This window comes from Pholis gunnellus (assembly GCF_910591455.1).
Source record: "Pholis gunnellus genome assembly, chromosome: 4".
Lineage (NCBI taxonomy): Eukaryota > Metazoa > Chordata > Actinopteri > Perciformes > Pholidae > Pholis > Pholis gunnellus.
In genome coordinates this window covers 18,650,538-18,666,961 of record NC_136530.1, presented here as the reverse complement: position 1 = coordinate 18,666,961, position 16,424 = coordinate 18,650,538, and the positions used below count along the sequence as shown (strand labels likewise).

The 16,424-nt window shown below is 41.7% G+C and overlaps 1 protein-coding gene across 2 annotated transcripts in view; it reads right to left on the bottom strand.

The window, feature by feature from the left end:
* bcar3 (BCAR3 adaptor protein, NSP family member) overlaps window positions 1–16,424 on the bottom strand; it is a 52,600-nt gene that overhangs the window by 32,546 nt on the left and 3,630 nt on the right. Inside the window, exons 1-3 of one of the 2 annotated variants that reach the window (XM_079158224.1) lie at window positions 10,482–10,633; window positions 1,361–1,556; window positions 577–831 (exon numbers count right to left, since the gene is read on the bottom strand). In XM_079158224.1, the coding sequence (XP_079014350.1) occupies window positions 577–831; window positions 1,361–1,548 (443 nt within the window). In that variant the 5' untranslated portion in view covers window positions 1,549–1,556; window positions 10,482–10,633. Of the gene's footprint in view, window positions 1–576; window positions 832–1,360; window positions 1,557–10,481; window positions 10,634–16,424 lie in introns of those variants that run through there. The other variant, XM_079158225.1, reaches the window with a different exon arrangement.

The following is a 16,424-nucleotide window of genomic DNA, read 5'->3' as shown; positions in this document are numbered from 1 at the left end:
CATGATGAAGAATGAGGTGTGCATGTTCCCTCTGAAGTTGAGCTAACTGCTACACCCCCTCAGGGCTCTTTACGGACTCGCCTTTCTCCATGCGACTCCAAACTCTCCGCCTGAGTCTGTCTGAAGAAGCAAGCTGTAACATCTCTCCAGTCTAATAGGTCCTTCTGGTCTTAGTCGACTAGGATTTCATGCTGAATGAAGTATGTACCAGAATCTCATGAGCACATCTTTGGTAAAAACAAGCTTTGAAGTGGTGCTTCTTTGTGCTTCTTTGTGCTTCTTTGTGGAGAACTCATCGATTGGTCGAGTGTTAGTCGACTAAGGATTTCCCTGGTCGAGGACATTCCTACTTTTCAGAGCTACCGTTCAAGCCTATTGAGGCGGAGTGTTTGAATTTGAAAAGGAACATTTTCGTAGGAGTGCTCCTTGAATTGTGTCACTCTTCAGTCTATAATTTAAGGTAAAGCAATGCAGAAAAGGTTACTGCACCTTTTTATATGAACCGTGAACACACAAATCTAAATTGTTCTGTTCATCAATACAGAGAACAACATTAGCATGTTCATATGTGTTTACCTGTAGCCATGACAGTCATCGATGATATTTTGGACCAGCGGAGAGGTCATGGGTTGATGGGCGGGTCCAGGGACCAGTGACGCCTTCCCCCAAGGTATCTGTTGCATGTGATTGGCTCTGGGGTCCCACGTGTAGTTCCCATGGGTGAGGCTGGCCCCACCTCTCTTGCGACGCGGCAGAGTACCGTGAATGGAGACTGGCTGGTAGGAAGAAGTGGACTGCTCTGATAGGCCGCTGCCCTGCCCTGGAGGAAAACTGGGGAAGGGAAAACAACACAGGGGGAAAGAGAAGAATAAGACTAAAGCATTGAAGTAAATAAAAACACCCTGAAGACTCTATACTTTGAGAAAAAAACCTTCCAGATGGGATTTTATCCTTTTTAAAGCTTTAAACAAGTCGATACAGGGTATAAATGTGATGCTGTCAAACACGTCATTGAAGCCTTTTGATGCTGCTTACTGTACACAGACTAACACGTTAAGCTATGTTCACGTCTCCTTAACATCAAATGGAAGTATTGGATGTCTTGTGTATTATCTTATAAATATTTTCCTCTAATTCAGCCTTACATATTTGCCATTTAGGGAAAGTGTCAGGTTTCAGATCATCTGCTGATTATTCCAACAAAATGTACTTGTATTTGGTTAAACCACTATCTCAAATATCCTAAAACCTGAATTGTCCAACAGAAAAGACTATACGCTTGTTTAACTCAGTCAGACCGTGAATTCTGCTCGGAGTCTTTGAAGACCCGTGTCGATTGTGTGTCGGTCAGCCAACTCACCCCGGTCTGGAGCTGAGGAGGTCCATGGAGGAGGCGAGGGAGGCCTGGAGCCCCCTGGAGGAGCAGGTGTTGCTGCCGGGGACGGCGAGGGAGCTGGAGGGGACTCCAGGGTGTGCAGTGCCTCCTCCCAGGGAGTGGTGTGCATGAAGGGACCTGGGCAGACTGGCAAAACGCCCCTCTGCCATCATCCTCAACTCTGGAAAGAAACGCATGTAAAAATGCAAAGTCAGACTTATTGGACTTGAGTCCTATCAACCAGCACCTCAAAGCTTTGGATTTGAAGAGTTGATCTCAGTCCTTCCACTGAAAAATGACTTCATTAAGGTGATAAATACGTAAAGAAAAGTAAGAGAATTAACCTCACAGGGTGTGATATAACATCACGTACAGTACAATAACCTGGAGGAACACAGTTATTCAACCATGGTAACACAAGACAGAAAGGTGAGATGTAATACTGTGTGGTGCATTTCTGTGAAGACATATGATGTGAAACACACACTGACGTACTCACTGAGATGAAATATTATGATACATGATCCAGTACAACAGGTGCCCCCCCCCGTCACCACCACTAATACACTCACATGGCTCACATACTTCACATCATCAAGCATACAAAAGACACACTAACACACTGCCTGGAGGGAAATAAAGCTTCTGATCACATAACATTACAGTCTCAGTTAAGTAATGGGATTCTAACTCTGCCTTGTGTGCATGTAGGCAACACACACACTAAATATGCCATTTTACCATTAACCACAAACGCATTGTGTGATCATATTAATCAAATCTTACAAACCAAAGACAACAGTGCAGAACATACGAGGAGATGCTGCTCGTCACTGAGTGGTTCACCTCATGAGGGCGTTTGCATCCTGTTGCAATTAATTCATTAAATTCATTTTGAAACTTAATCCCAAATCTATTTCTACTTATTTTACAAAACAATTATGTATTGTAACACCATACACAAAAAATGGAAAAATGGAAATAGAAACTATTTTGCTTCGTAAAAAAAGATCACTGCCCCAGTGCTGCACTCTTTTTAAGACTTGATGTTGTCACAATATTTCAGTGAGAGGCTTTGAAAGCTAGACAAGAGATATGTCCAACTGTACTTAAAGCATTCTAGACAAATATTAATAAAATGTGTTCTAAGAAACAAATATATATATATATTTTAATTAGTCCTTAGGAGAGCACTGTTACACTGTACAAGAAGGATGACAACCTCCCAAGCCGTAACACTGACTGGAATAAGTGGAGTCAAACAGATGTTTCAGACCGTCCAGCAATTGTAGTTTCTACGTGATGCTGGGCTCAAAGCCAATACGAATTTCACCAGACGATTCAGTTTCAACAGACTCTGAATGTCACACCATCAGGGAGTTCTTTATATACCAGCATGGCACTGAAAACCAGCTTCTTCTCCAGACTTTTCAAAAAGCGTAAACAAGAAGCAACACTGACTGCACACAACTGTCTCTGCTAATGGGCTTGATCTTGTCAGACAGACAGACCGGCAGATATAATGACTGTACATAGAGATGAACCGGACAGATAGGTTGGCAGTGATGAAAACAGTGGACAGGTTCTTGATAAATTCCCCTGCCCTGTGATGATGACTGGACAGCATGCTGTCTTCTGCTCTGAATCCCTCAGCATGCAGCAGTTAGTCATACTGTACAAACTAAAATACCATCAGCTGACAGACATGTCAGCAGACTGGATGGTACGAGATTCCACAAACCCTCCCTGTTTCTAATCTTAGCTCAGAATCTGACGTGAACAACTCCGCTGGTGTTTGTTATTGTGTCTCTATTTGGACAACCTGATTACGATCAGAGAAAGTAGGCAGCAGAGGAAACGGTGGGGGCTTAGCTGTGCAGTAGTCAGATGCTGTCCGCCCTGAAGAAGAGGCAATGTTTTGAGCCGAGACGGTCCGACACGGCTCCAGGTGAGAAGTCGTTTCAAAGGCAGATGAAAAGCTGTGAATTAGTTTCACCAGGTTCATTGAATGTAAATCAATTATTTCCTTATTTGATGAAGTTAAACGTCATTAGTGGCATTTAACCAGATAAACTCCATTGGGATAAAATTGCTTTTGTGTCGGCGATCAGGCCAAGAAGACAGCAAAGAAACGCTGAGTGCACGTGAATTTCTACATTTCTACATACAAACCAAAAACAAACCAATGTATTAAAAAAAGTCAAATTTAAAGTCCACGCATCAACAGAAGAGGTTAAATAGACATAACGTGTGTGTGATACATACAGTTGACAGTTACACGTTGAAGGACTCAAGACGAGTCTAACCTTCAGATCATTCAAGACCAAGGGCCATAATAAAATACACTCCTTTTTCCAGACTGGCCTAGACAAATTGTAGGTATTTTGTACAAACTAAGTACAAACTTAGCGTATATATGTACATGGGTAACCTGACTAGAATGGTCTTGTACATTAAAATACACCAATGCTGCATCCTGGGCACAGCAAATAAGGACCATCCGACCAGATTGAACAATGTGCAGTGATGAGTCCTGTAGTTTGAGATATTTCTCAAAGCAGCATGATAAAGCGGGTTTAAGTAAGGCCAAAGTAGTGGGACAAGCCATTGTGTGAATGGGGCTCAGCGTAGTGGTATAGGACTGTAACCAGATGTTTACGTGAGGACGGAGAGAAACAAGACTTTAACTTATATAAGAAACCACGGGTGAACTTGAGTTTCTGTGTTGAAAGGAATACTCATGACATGTTGGTTTTACTACGCCATGAGAAGTTCAACTTTATCTAAATAGATTAGAGGTTGGCCAGGACCTGTTGAGTCTAGCTTAGCACAAAGACTGGGACCTCAGGGAAACAGCTAGCCTTTACCAAAACAAAAGAGGAAAAATAAGCCGTTCAATGGTTCTGAAGTTGTCCTGTTTGTGTTTACATATATATTGTAGTTGGTTAGCGTGCTCGTTGATCAAAGTCTTTTTGTTCCCTGTTTCGGCATTAAGATGTCACCTTTTCATGAAGCCAGGCTTGTTGTTTCCCCTGCTTCCATTGTGCTAAACTAAAGTAAATATGTCACGAAGGTAGCTCTGCACTACATGCACAGGGATGATATTAATCTTTTCATCTAACTCCCAGTTAGAAAGAAAACATTCCCTGATATGTTGGGAGTATTTAGTATACAGGGACATATTGTTGTGGAGTGAGAGTGAACTGCTTTTCTGAATAACTTGTAGACACGTCTGCTGCTGTACAAAGGGACTCAGTACCTGTACTCTATAAGTGGATAATAGATAAATCATAAACATATATCATATATATGATAATCAGAACATAATCATGATGAGATGCATGTTGACATCCTCTGTGATGGGGTTGGGGTTTGATAGCATTTCATCAAATCATTTAACTAAATAGTGTTTTAAAAGTCTATTGATTGATATTGTTTCACAATAAAAGCACCATAACTCTGGTCTGCATTTGTGATTTGAGAGTGCGTTTCTTTCTCTTACAAGTAACCTTTTTCCGAGACACATTACCCACTCAAGTTTTACTTTGGCAAGTTATTTACAACCTGTGTATTGATTAGCTACAGCTGCTGGTAATGATATTAATTTCAACTGGCCAAAGCAGCAGATTAAATGCTGAGCCCTGCTTCCTCCATGTTTCATACACGGCTCTGTTTGACAAATAAAAAACATCAAGGAGAAAACAAATATTTAACAAAAGATCCATAAGCTTTGGAGCTTAGTGAATACGGAAAACCTGGAATATAAAGTGGAACTAAACCCAAATTCAGCAGGAGGTCACAGAGTCACCAGCTTGTGATGATGAATGTCAATTAAAATGCAAATAGAGGTTTAGGGAAAGGAACAGCTGTCCAGCTCAAGACTCTTCAGCGTGACAAGTAAAGGTAATACACACACACACACACACACACACACACACACACACACACACACACACACGCGCACACACACACACACACACACACACGCACACACACACTGTAAAAGTCCTGCTAAGGCATGCTGGGTCAGAGTGTGGATTCCTCTGAGGGGCAGAACAACTCCAGGAGGAGGAGGACCTATTATAAGACCCTCAGGGATGGTCAGCTCTGTGTGTGTGTGTGTGTGTGTGTGTGTGTGGCCCTGACCATCTGCCAGACACACACCCTCATCTACAGAGGAGAAAGGACCGTCTCTCGCTGAGTGAAAACACAGACAGACAGCACTTACGCACATGAATACTTTGTCGATTAATCTTATGAATAAATTATTCATGCTAAGAGCTAGAGGAAGTCATTTCCACTTCGAGGGAAGGTGTGAAAACCGTACTCACTGTTCTCCTTTAACCTCGCCTCTCTCCTTCTTGCCCATCTACTCCCTCCACACTATTTCCCTTTTATCCATCTTTCCCTTTCTTTCTCAATTTTTCCCCCCCCCCCCCCACAGACATCCCTCCCTCCCTCTGTCTGTCCATCATCATGTCAGCTCTTCTTTTGCCTACTCACTTTGTCACCTTCATTCTATCCTTTGTCCTTCCACCTCTCGTAATAATAGACTTTGCTCTTTTTATTCTCCTCTTTCTCTGTCCCTGCATCATCCTCTCCTCCCTACAGCTGTTCAGCCTGTTCAGTGGCTACAGCGCCCTGCATCACGCGCACACACACACACACACACACACACACACACACACACACACACACACACACACACACACACACACACACACACACACACACACACACACACACACACACACACACACACACACACACAAACAAAGAGAAAGAAGGAGCTCTGGCATTTCCTTCACCAAGTCTATAAACCAAGGAATAAAAAGCTATTTTCATTTGTAAAGTTAGTTTGTAGATAGTTTGGGTAAGTTCCTACAGTGAGTTAACTGGTAACCTGGCGTGAAACATGACTATTGTTGCTATGGTTACATACAGTTTAATGTTCACAACCTTCCGTAAAGATTTAGGATAGCAGTGTTGACTGGAACTATGTTTGAAAAGTACTGATATAGCGTTGCAGAGTTATTTTGGCGTCCAGGGTTAGGGAAGCAAAACTCCCGCTTCCTTCTTAGACCATGTTAGACATCTTATTTGAAGCACTTTCAAGATTTGGAAACATGGAACTCTCTTAAAGAGTCAAAGGTACAAGCCTGTGATAAAACAGGAGAAAAGTCAAACAAATTAAGACACAACCAATCAAAGAGTTTATAAATCTGTTGCTGGCCTCATTAATGGTGAGCTGAACTAATAAGACATTCAGCAGTCTTTTACTTTCCAATTCTGTGTCAATGTTCGATGCATTCAGTTGGTTTTGTTAACGGTTACAATGACGAAGCATTTTAAATTTGCTACAGACACGAAATCTTCAAAAACAAACGGCATATAATTAAAAGATATTCTTACATTATTCCACCTTGATTCTATGCTGAGGGAGACGCAGGATGACCTGATAATCAGACGGACATTGTGTTTGTTTCGCCAATGTCATCTTCAGTCAAATCGGAAGCACAGAAGTAGCGGCTGCAAGGAACGGTTAACTTTAACGTTTGTCATAATGATCACACAGATTTGACAATTGTTGAGTTCTTTTTGTAAATCAACCTACAAAAATCCTTTGTAGCTGCTTTGATGTCATTTTTGTAGCCATTTTTTAATCTGTAGCACATGAAAAGATGTGCACTATAGCCCGACGGGTACAGGATTTTCAACTTCTTGTCATTTACTGGCATACGCATTAAATATACGGCGATACGATAGATCTCTAATGAGCTAATATTGGCAGAAATATTGGCCCGGCTGGTTTATCAGGCTCTAGTGCTCAGCAACTCAGAGGTCTTCAACCAGGCGTCATTGAAAATAGCATTAAAAGAAAATTGGGGGAATTTACATCGGCAAAATACTCCAAGAACCAGCGGCTTCCTCGCTGAAAGACACCTGGCAACCAATCAGACGTATTTTCCATGACCATGGTACGAAAGACAAAATATTGTGAAGAGAGGTTTGCTGTGTCACCAACAGCGGGGAAGACCTTGGGTTGGGAACGCCAGCACACATTCACACAAAGATACACAAGGCCTTGGGTGGGAAACAAGCGCAGATTAACAGGAAGAGGAAGTGGCAGTATAAACATTTAGACGGCAGCCAGCTCATTATAAAGGCTTACTGCCAATAAAACAAATATCTCTCTTGCTTCCCTTCCTCCTTTTCACTATGAACCTAATTATACCTATAATTATGTCTCACAATGTTGGAGGACACACACACTTTCCTAACAAATTCAGTTGAATGTAATTTAATGTTTTAAAGGTAAACTCTCTCCCTTTCTCTCTAGTCATACACATGAGTCAGGAGTAAGTAGGCTTTGTTGTTAATCCACTGAAGTAGTGGTTTTAAAAACTGGCCCCATGGACTACTGTGCATGTTGAGGATTTAGGTTTGACTGAAGGAATTTTAAAAGTCCTCTGGTTTACATAATACAAAACACACTCTAAACAGTAATATGATTTATAAATGAAATGGAGTTAAAACAGCAACTGTCACATGTTGCATTACTGGTTACTCTTGTTAAATGTACACACTGTATAGGGAGGACAACACCAACATGTTTGGGAATAAGTGGTTTCCTCTAGCGGACTTAAAGTGTCTTCCTGCTATGGCACACACACACACACACACACACACACACGCACACACATGCACAAACATGCACACACACACCAGTGCATTAGCAAAACCACCCCTGGCCAGAAGTGAACAATGGGAACAACTGTCACATGACTGCTGTTTAGAGCCAGCCTTTGTTAGAAAGAGAGAGAGGTGTCCTACTGCGCTCTTCTGTGCGTGGGCCCACCAGTGTGTGTGTGTGTGTGTGTGCGCGCGTGTGTGTGAAGTATGTGTGCAACATATTAATGAGGCTTTTATTAAATCCCACAGCAGTAGCTGCCATTGGTTACTTCTGAATCTCTCTCACACACACACAAACACACGCCACCTACCCTCAGTGTGTGTTTATTTCATTTGTCTACAGTGACAGAGTGACTGTGTCTTTGTACAGTCACTGTCGGTCACACAGAGAAGAAGCAGTCGGCTGAGTCAGTCAGTGGTGGAACAAGTATTTAGTTCCATAATTAAGTTAAAACAACAATAGTACAATGTAGAAATCATCCGTTAGAAGAGTCAGACATTTCACACCTAATATCCTAAATGTCTTTAATCTATAACTTCTAGATGCGTATTTGCTTTCTTGCAGACGGTTAGATGGGAAGATCAACACCAGTCTTTTGTCTGTATGCTAAATATGAAGCTCGGACCAGCAGGTGATGACAGGACTCCAGGAAGTCAATGGCCTGGCCAAGAAATAGTTCCAGCACTTAACTCCCTGTGAAACCACAACTTGTCATGTTGACATTTTGGTTTATGGATTAGACAGGACATATGGTGTTTAGAGGTGCTGGTAAATCAGTTTTATTTGAGCTAGCTGGTTCCGCATGTTTCCAGTCTTTATTCTAAACTACGACACCGTCTCCTGGCTCTTGCTTCATATCTAGGGTATATGAAAATGGTATCTATCTGCATTGACAAGAAAGCACATGAGCACATTTCCTCGAACAAAAAACAAGTTCCAGATTTCAGTTTCTGGTACCAAATTTACAAATACTCCTTTCAGCTTTCTTATAACGCCATTACTGATGTTATTCATTCGGTATACTGCTGGATGGTTTTATCTGGTTCTTATTCTACGTGCTTACCATATACTTTGTAAATGTTAAATCTTTGCCTACAAGTACAACATTCTCCTCTGAAATGAAGTAAAGTTTAAAGCACAATGTTGTACCGCTAAAGTTAATATAGCAAAATGATACTCAAGTAATGGTCTTGATAATTTGAATATTTGTTTTTTTACTTTCAACCTCTGCAGTCGGTCAGGCTTTGTGAAGACTACAAGTCACATAGTGTTAAATTGGCTGGCTGGAATATCAACCACCTCATCCCACTGGGGCAAGTAACACAACACCACACACACACACACACACACACACACACACACACACACACACACACACACACACACACACACACACACACACACACACACACACACACACACACACACACACACACACACACACACACACACACACTGCTAGTATGCGACCATCACAAAGCTGACCTCTGTGAATCTGACACAGACACGTTTCAGCGTTAATTATTAAAGGTTGAATGTCATTGGCTTGATTCTTGACACTATGGGATTCAGACCCAACACTGACTATTGTCTGCAACAACCTGCTGCATGTGTGTGTTCATCTGCACAAAACATCAACACTTCACAAACACACACACACACACACAGATGCACACACACACACGACTGCCTCTGTCATCATCCCGTGGGTGGCTTGCTGTTTAAAGATGTGTTCTCATCACTGAAAGGTCACAGTTTCAATCTGAGCAGCAGTCATTCAACCTGTCAAAGTGTTTCTTAAGCAAAGAGCTGCTTGATACGAGCCTCACATTGACTGTTTTGTTTTAAGTCATATACTACAATACATATTGATGACTTTGCAGTGATATCAAAACCTATAATTATAACCTAAACCTTAAAGGCTCAATCCCAAACTTACTCGAAAACAAATAAACAAGAAAGAAACCTTGCTGAAAGCTTTTGATCTTATCTGTCATATTTCATGTAATTATTTCCTGCTGGAGTTTCCACAGTTAGCACCAACAATCCCAGCAACCACAGTCACACCCAGTGTCTTGGGAAGGCAACGTGTTGCTCAAAAAAGTCCCTGAGCAAATCTAACTCACTTGCAAGCTGTAAACAATTCAACCAAAGGGGATGGAGAGAGGGACCGCTGAGAGGCAAAGAGGAGGCATGGGAGTGTGGTGAAACATGCATCCGCCACAGAAAGAAAGTATCATTTTCTATTTTTAACTTAGTAGTTGAGATGATGAGAAGTCAGAAGAACTGAGGCGAATGAAAATGCATCCAGAGGGAAAAGATGTCCATCAAGATAACTGTCTCCACACATTCCTACACACATCTTCTGTATATGGATGCACACGCGCATAAACACAGATTTGTATTCCTTACCTGTCAGTGTGACCTCCTGTTCCCGATCTTTGCTCTTCTTTATCTTTTAGATGTATATACTTCTATCAGAATGATTCCATGTCATCGTTTGTTTGAATGACTTGAGTTGCTGACTAGCTGACCGACTGGAAGACGACACACTCGCGCTCCTTCAGACAGGCAACAACAAGTAGCGCTGCACAACCAGAAGCCCTGCCCTCCTCTCTCGCTCTCTCTCTCCCTCTCTGGGGAGTGATTTGCGAGCACCCAGCCCCTCCTCTTTCCCCACAGTGTTTGGGAGGAGTTTTCTTTCTTTCTGTTTTAGCTGAGTTGTCTCTTGCCCGCCCCAACGACCCCCCAACTCCTGAACAAAACTCTCGCTGCCCTCCTCTCCCCCACTCAGACCTCCTCCTCCCTCTCCTCTGTGTACCCTGCACAGCCTCATATTTCATGCTACAAGTCTTTTTGTTTGGGACCTCTTCCACCAACACCACCAACTGCTCTGGTGCTCAGAGAAGATTTAGATGTGACCGAATGTAGCTAAATGCAGAGAGGGGATGAAAAGAAAAAATCTTTTGTATCTTTTGCATGGCTGTGACATGATTAAGCAACTTGAGGTGCACTCGAGACTCGTGGAGTTTAACTGCTTGACTCAGAGTTGAGTGAAACGTAAATCAGCTCAGCATCGCAGTTCAAAATCTACTTTGAGTGATCTTATGACAAAGCTTTCAAATATGGAGGGGATGCTGGCAGATCACATTTCATCTGGTGAAGGAGATGAAACGTGTAAAAGAGCTCTACATCAGGTATGAGGTCATGTTGAGTGTGTGTGTGTGTAAGTGTGTGTGCTGAGTGGACTTCAAGACAACACTCTCTCCTGTCTTTGTCCTCCTGTTCCTCTGTATTGTCTAGAGTTGATAACACCCAGACACGTGCATGAGTGTGCACGTTTTTGTGTTTCCTTTCAGACAATACAAGGAGCCCATCCTGCCGCTATGAAAGCCGAGATGATCAGATGGCCCGCATCGGACACACACACACACACACACACACACACACACACACACACACACACACACACACACACACACACACACACACACACACACACACACACACACACACACACACACGCTGCCACAAACATGTAGGTCTGGTCTTTTGATCTTGGAGCTATTCACACTACATTAGTAAAGATTGAGAAAGCTGGTGAAGTGCATGAGGGCCCAAACTGTCGCCATGGTGGCAAAGGAAGATTTTGTTTTTTGACTTGCTGCAGTTGTGAGTGCCCATTAAGTTTTGCAATACAATGATGATAAGTCATTTCAGGTGGGCCTACTTTTGGTTTAACTTCTAAATGAATGTGTTTTAGTAATACGGTTCACCATCTGTGCAGTTGTCAGGCCACTCCTCCTTCCTGCCTCACTGTCACCGATCGCAGCAGATAACTTGCCACGTCATAAATCTCATAAGCCACAAAAATTATCAAAAGTTGTACATATGGTGTTAAAGTTAATCATTTTCACCAAATTTCTTATGCCAGCGGTTCCCATGATAGGATGTCAGGACACCAAGGGGTCACGAAAGAATATAAGGGGTTGCAAATAATAAAAACAAAATTATGCCACTTAAATAAGGTGTATTATTTTGATATCCTTTATCACTTTTCTTTTGTGTAATACAGCATTTTGAGAGGGAAATTACACTGGACTGTCAAAATGCAAAAAAGCTTGGGAACCACAATGGCTGTACTTTTGCTCAAATTTAAGCATCTTCCCTTTTCACCATATACAGTAGAGAAGAGGTCCACAAACTAAAACCAGAAGGCAGAGTCACTGGATATTAAATAAATACTAAATCCTAAAGTCATACTCCTGACAAACCACAGCACATGTGGTCAATCAAATGCATGCAATATAAAGGTCCTGAGGCATTATGGTGATCAAATCATTACATTGATATGTTCACAGCAAGCAACAGACACAGTGAGCAGGGAGCACAGCCTGAATGTCAAAGCCAAGCTCAGACGTTGCTCCTGGACTCCGGTACAGTTAGAGGGACTGTTGAATTACATTTTTTTCCCCTGAGTAAATCTCAGTACTATTTCACACAGGCTTGTGAAAATTCTTGGCATCTTTATGTGTGTGAGGGTGGCATTTCCAGGAAGGTGTACAGTGAGTCAAGGAGGGGTAATCTGTAATCATCTCCTGAATCACCTAAACTTCCCTAAAACTGGGGGCATGAGAGAGAGAGGGGGGGGGGGGGGGGGGGATGCTGGGGGCGGCTGAGCAGAACGATAATCCTTGACTGATATGTGTCCTTGTGATGAAAGATCTTATCAAGTTGTTTGCCGAATAACAAACCTTTTATGAAAGCAGGCACATCCTCATCCTCACTTTAAAATAATCTGATTCAAGTAGCTTCACGCCATAGACTGTAACGCTCTTTGGACGAGGCGCATTGTTCTCACAGTGGGCTACACATTTGTCCAGCTTGTGCTCGTAATCTGATGATGTTTGTTGAGTTATTTTGCTGCGGGATCATGCTACAGCCATTAGATATATGTGAATATACATGAAAGGGCAGAGCAGGAAGTGCCATTGTGACGAACAGAGTCATTTCCTCCACTTAACACAGTATTTTTAGACGTTTTATGCTGTGTACAAATTAATTGTACTGCACAGGAAGCCTACAATATCGAGGCTTGATCTCCAACTTCAGAAAAATTCGACAGATGAAATTGTTTATTTTACTACTTAAAAAAGGAAAAACGAGTTTGGAGAATGCTACATCATTAAAGCCATTTCCTGGACTTCCTGCTAATGTGAGTCCTCAGGCCGAGCCCTGCTTCGGCACATTGGCACTCAGGCAGCACATCGTGTTGGCACAACGCCTCGCTGAGTCACTCATTTCCAAACACTGGCCACCACTCCACCTCAGGGCATCAGTGTTTCACAAACCATTAAATAAATGGGTTTGGCTTTCCCACCTGCACATAATTGGATTTGAGTAAAAGTGGTTTATTATTACTTGTGGCATTAGCAACCTTTTGGTTTTTCTTTCATTTTGGTTCCGTTCCGTGTAGAGATTTGTAGTATTCCTGTACGAAGATATGAACTGGGCAAGGAACATGTTCTCTATATACACATGCTTCTGTTTCCATGCCAGTGTTTCTGATCAGAAAAGTGTAAATAGTTAAATGCTTCGGCCACTCCTCATTCCTGTGGTTGCAGCCTCAGGATCTTACGATAAAAAATGATTGGCCCGGATCAGGTGGAATGACGTCTGCACATTTTTCTGACTCATGCATTCATGGCTTCTAAAGAAAGCCAAAGATGACAGTTGATCAATGGGACTCTTGACGGTTATTTAAATGAACCTCACAATGAATGATGCAGAATTGCACAGGAGCAACACTCATGATTCATAGCAACTTCTACATAGTAGGAATCTGAGAAGGTTGCAACATGCAGCGGCCTAGATTTATGCATTCATCATGATGTATTGTACCAAAATAACTGAGCACGTTTTTTCACTGTCCTCACCAGAGAAAGGACAGCATCGGCCATTTGTTCAACTAAAACAATATATCCGAGAAAACCTGTAAGAAGAGACTGTTGTCTCTCCAGAAGCAGTGGCAGAGGTAACGTTATGTTGCTACAGCAATGCAAAACCTGTTAGGGAGGTGGTTGGACACAGAAATGAATCATTTTGCATTTGCATATGCATTTTGGAGGGCAGTGACAAACAATATATTCCTGTATTGGGTGCACCAGAACAGATGGGTCCTTCTTGATCGCACTGACTAACAATCTGTTTTGTCATTTAGTTTGAAAGATTGCTTTTTTTGGAGGAGCAGAAACATTGTGTTGAACATTACTTTACTGACTGTTTCTGTCGCATTGCAACATTTTCTCAGTTCTATAATAAGAACAAGGAAGGAACAGGCCTGCACGACTGACTGAAAGTTACTGAATCTTTTTGTTTTGATTGCCTGCATATCAAAGTGGCCAGTTTATATTAGATGCAGCTAAACCTAATGCAGTCTAACCCCATTTCTTTAATGAAGGTGGACTGAATAACAGAAACACCTCACTGTATAACTCGATACACATAAACATCACCACATGACGACCCTCTAAAAGGATCATACAGTTGAATCAACACCTCTCTAAAACAGTTTCAACAACAACATTAAAACCTTCACGAAGTTAAGACTTGCAGGCCTGTGTATTACACTGCATTAGTTTAAGCTCGGTGTAGCTAATAAACTGGTTGTGGTTACGTGTTTTCCAACAACATCAAGACACCTCTCACTGCACTAACCAATTCTGTTTATTATTTCATAAACATGAAATACCAGGGACAGATACAGAGCAAAAATACAGTCAAATGCAGAGATTAGAGGATTTGATGAGTCTGTTGCTATTAACCACATTTTAGCCAAACGTATAAAGACTTTGTAAAAAAAGAAACTAGCAACCAACGTCCCAGCTTTACTTTTCCATAAGTGTTTCTGTTTTTGGGATGTATCCCAGCCTAATTCCTAATTCTGGGAACTGGATCTTCCCTGTTTTGACATACGAGAGATAACCGTTGGTGTTACTGACACACGCGGACAGACAGAGGAACATGTTTATAGTACACTTAGTATTAACTCGAGGTCATGTTGATGACTTTATCACCTTCACAGGAGAGATTATCCTGGTGCAGCCTGTACTCCGTGGTAGGATGTAACTTACATTACCCAATAGGCAAAGGGTTGTGGACTTAAAAAATCTCTGCATTCTCTATTGAAGTGTACTGTGTTTTTATGGATATTGTCAGTGTGGTTTGAATAGTGATCCATTTGCACAGAGCTGCTGCGGGTCATTTTTCAAAGAAAAGAATCTGTAATTTGAACTGGCTGAAAGTGTGTTGAGCAACTTATGATGTGAGAAAAACACTGAAATCTAAGTAAGCTGACAGCTACGCATGTGTGTAAGTGTCAATGCTACCCCGAACCGACTGCTGTTAAGTATTCTGTCACTATGGCAACAACACTGTCCACCAGGGAAACAAACAAACAAGCAAACAAACAAACTGTCTGCATGAACACCTGCTGTGTCTCTCTCTTTCACACACACACACACACACACGAACAATGTAAAACTTGTGTCAATCCATGTTTAGCATGGCACAGCTCAGCAGTGTGTAGTCTGTACTCACTTCCTCAGCTCATGTAGTTCAGGAAGGGACACAACAGAGCTGATGCTTGGACAAAACAGCTGGTATAGCTCAGCGAGGGCACGAATGAATGCAAAGATGGAAGTGTTCATAAGCAGAGAGGATCCGATAGCATTTCTTTCCCTCTCGTTACCAATTCTGATACCTGAACGTGCAAAAAAACTAATTGATATCAACTTATAATTTTATATACAGCTGCATACTACTAATCCTGTGTGGATGTGATATGTTTGCTATCCTGGCTCAGGTTAAACCCTTTGTAAAACATACAGCGAATGAATGCCATAGAACTTCCTTTTATTATCTAGCTTGACAGAAAAATAACTTCAATAAATAAATCTAGGAATAAATTACAATTCCTTTTGTTCATCGTCAAACTGCAACCACGATTTTAGTAAAATAATAGTACAATAACAGTGAAAAACACAGCAGCACAACAGCAACTAAATAACTAAATAAATCTAGACATAAATAACAATCTCTGTAATCGGTACTGTGATGAGACAGAGAGGAGAAAGAATCAAGATGACTTATTATTGCTACTTCAATACGTCCACTTCGGGAAACACAATCGCTTCGTCCAAAATAGTTGTTGATAGTTGCTCATGCGTAGTACCGGTCGGTCAGGATGTGTTTAATAATGCTGCATTTACATTTCTATGAGCATGGTAATGCCTTTACGCCCAATATCTTCATTACATACTCTAAAAAAAGACTAATAACCTCTCTTTTTGCGAT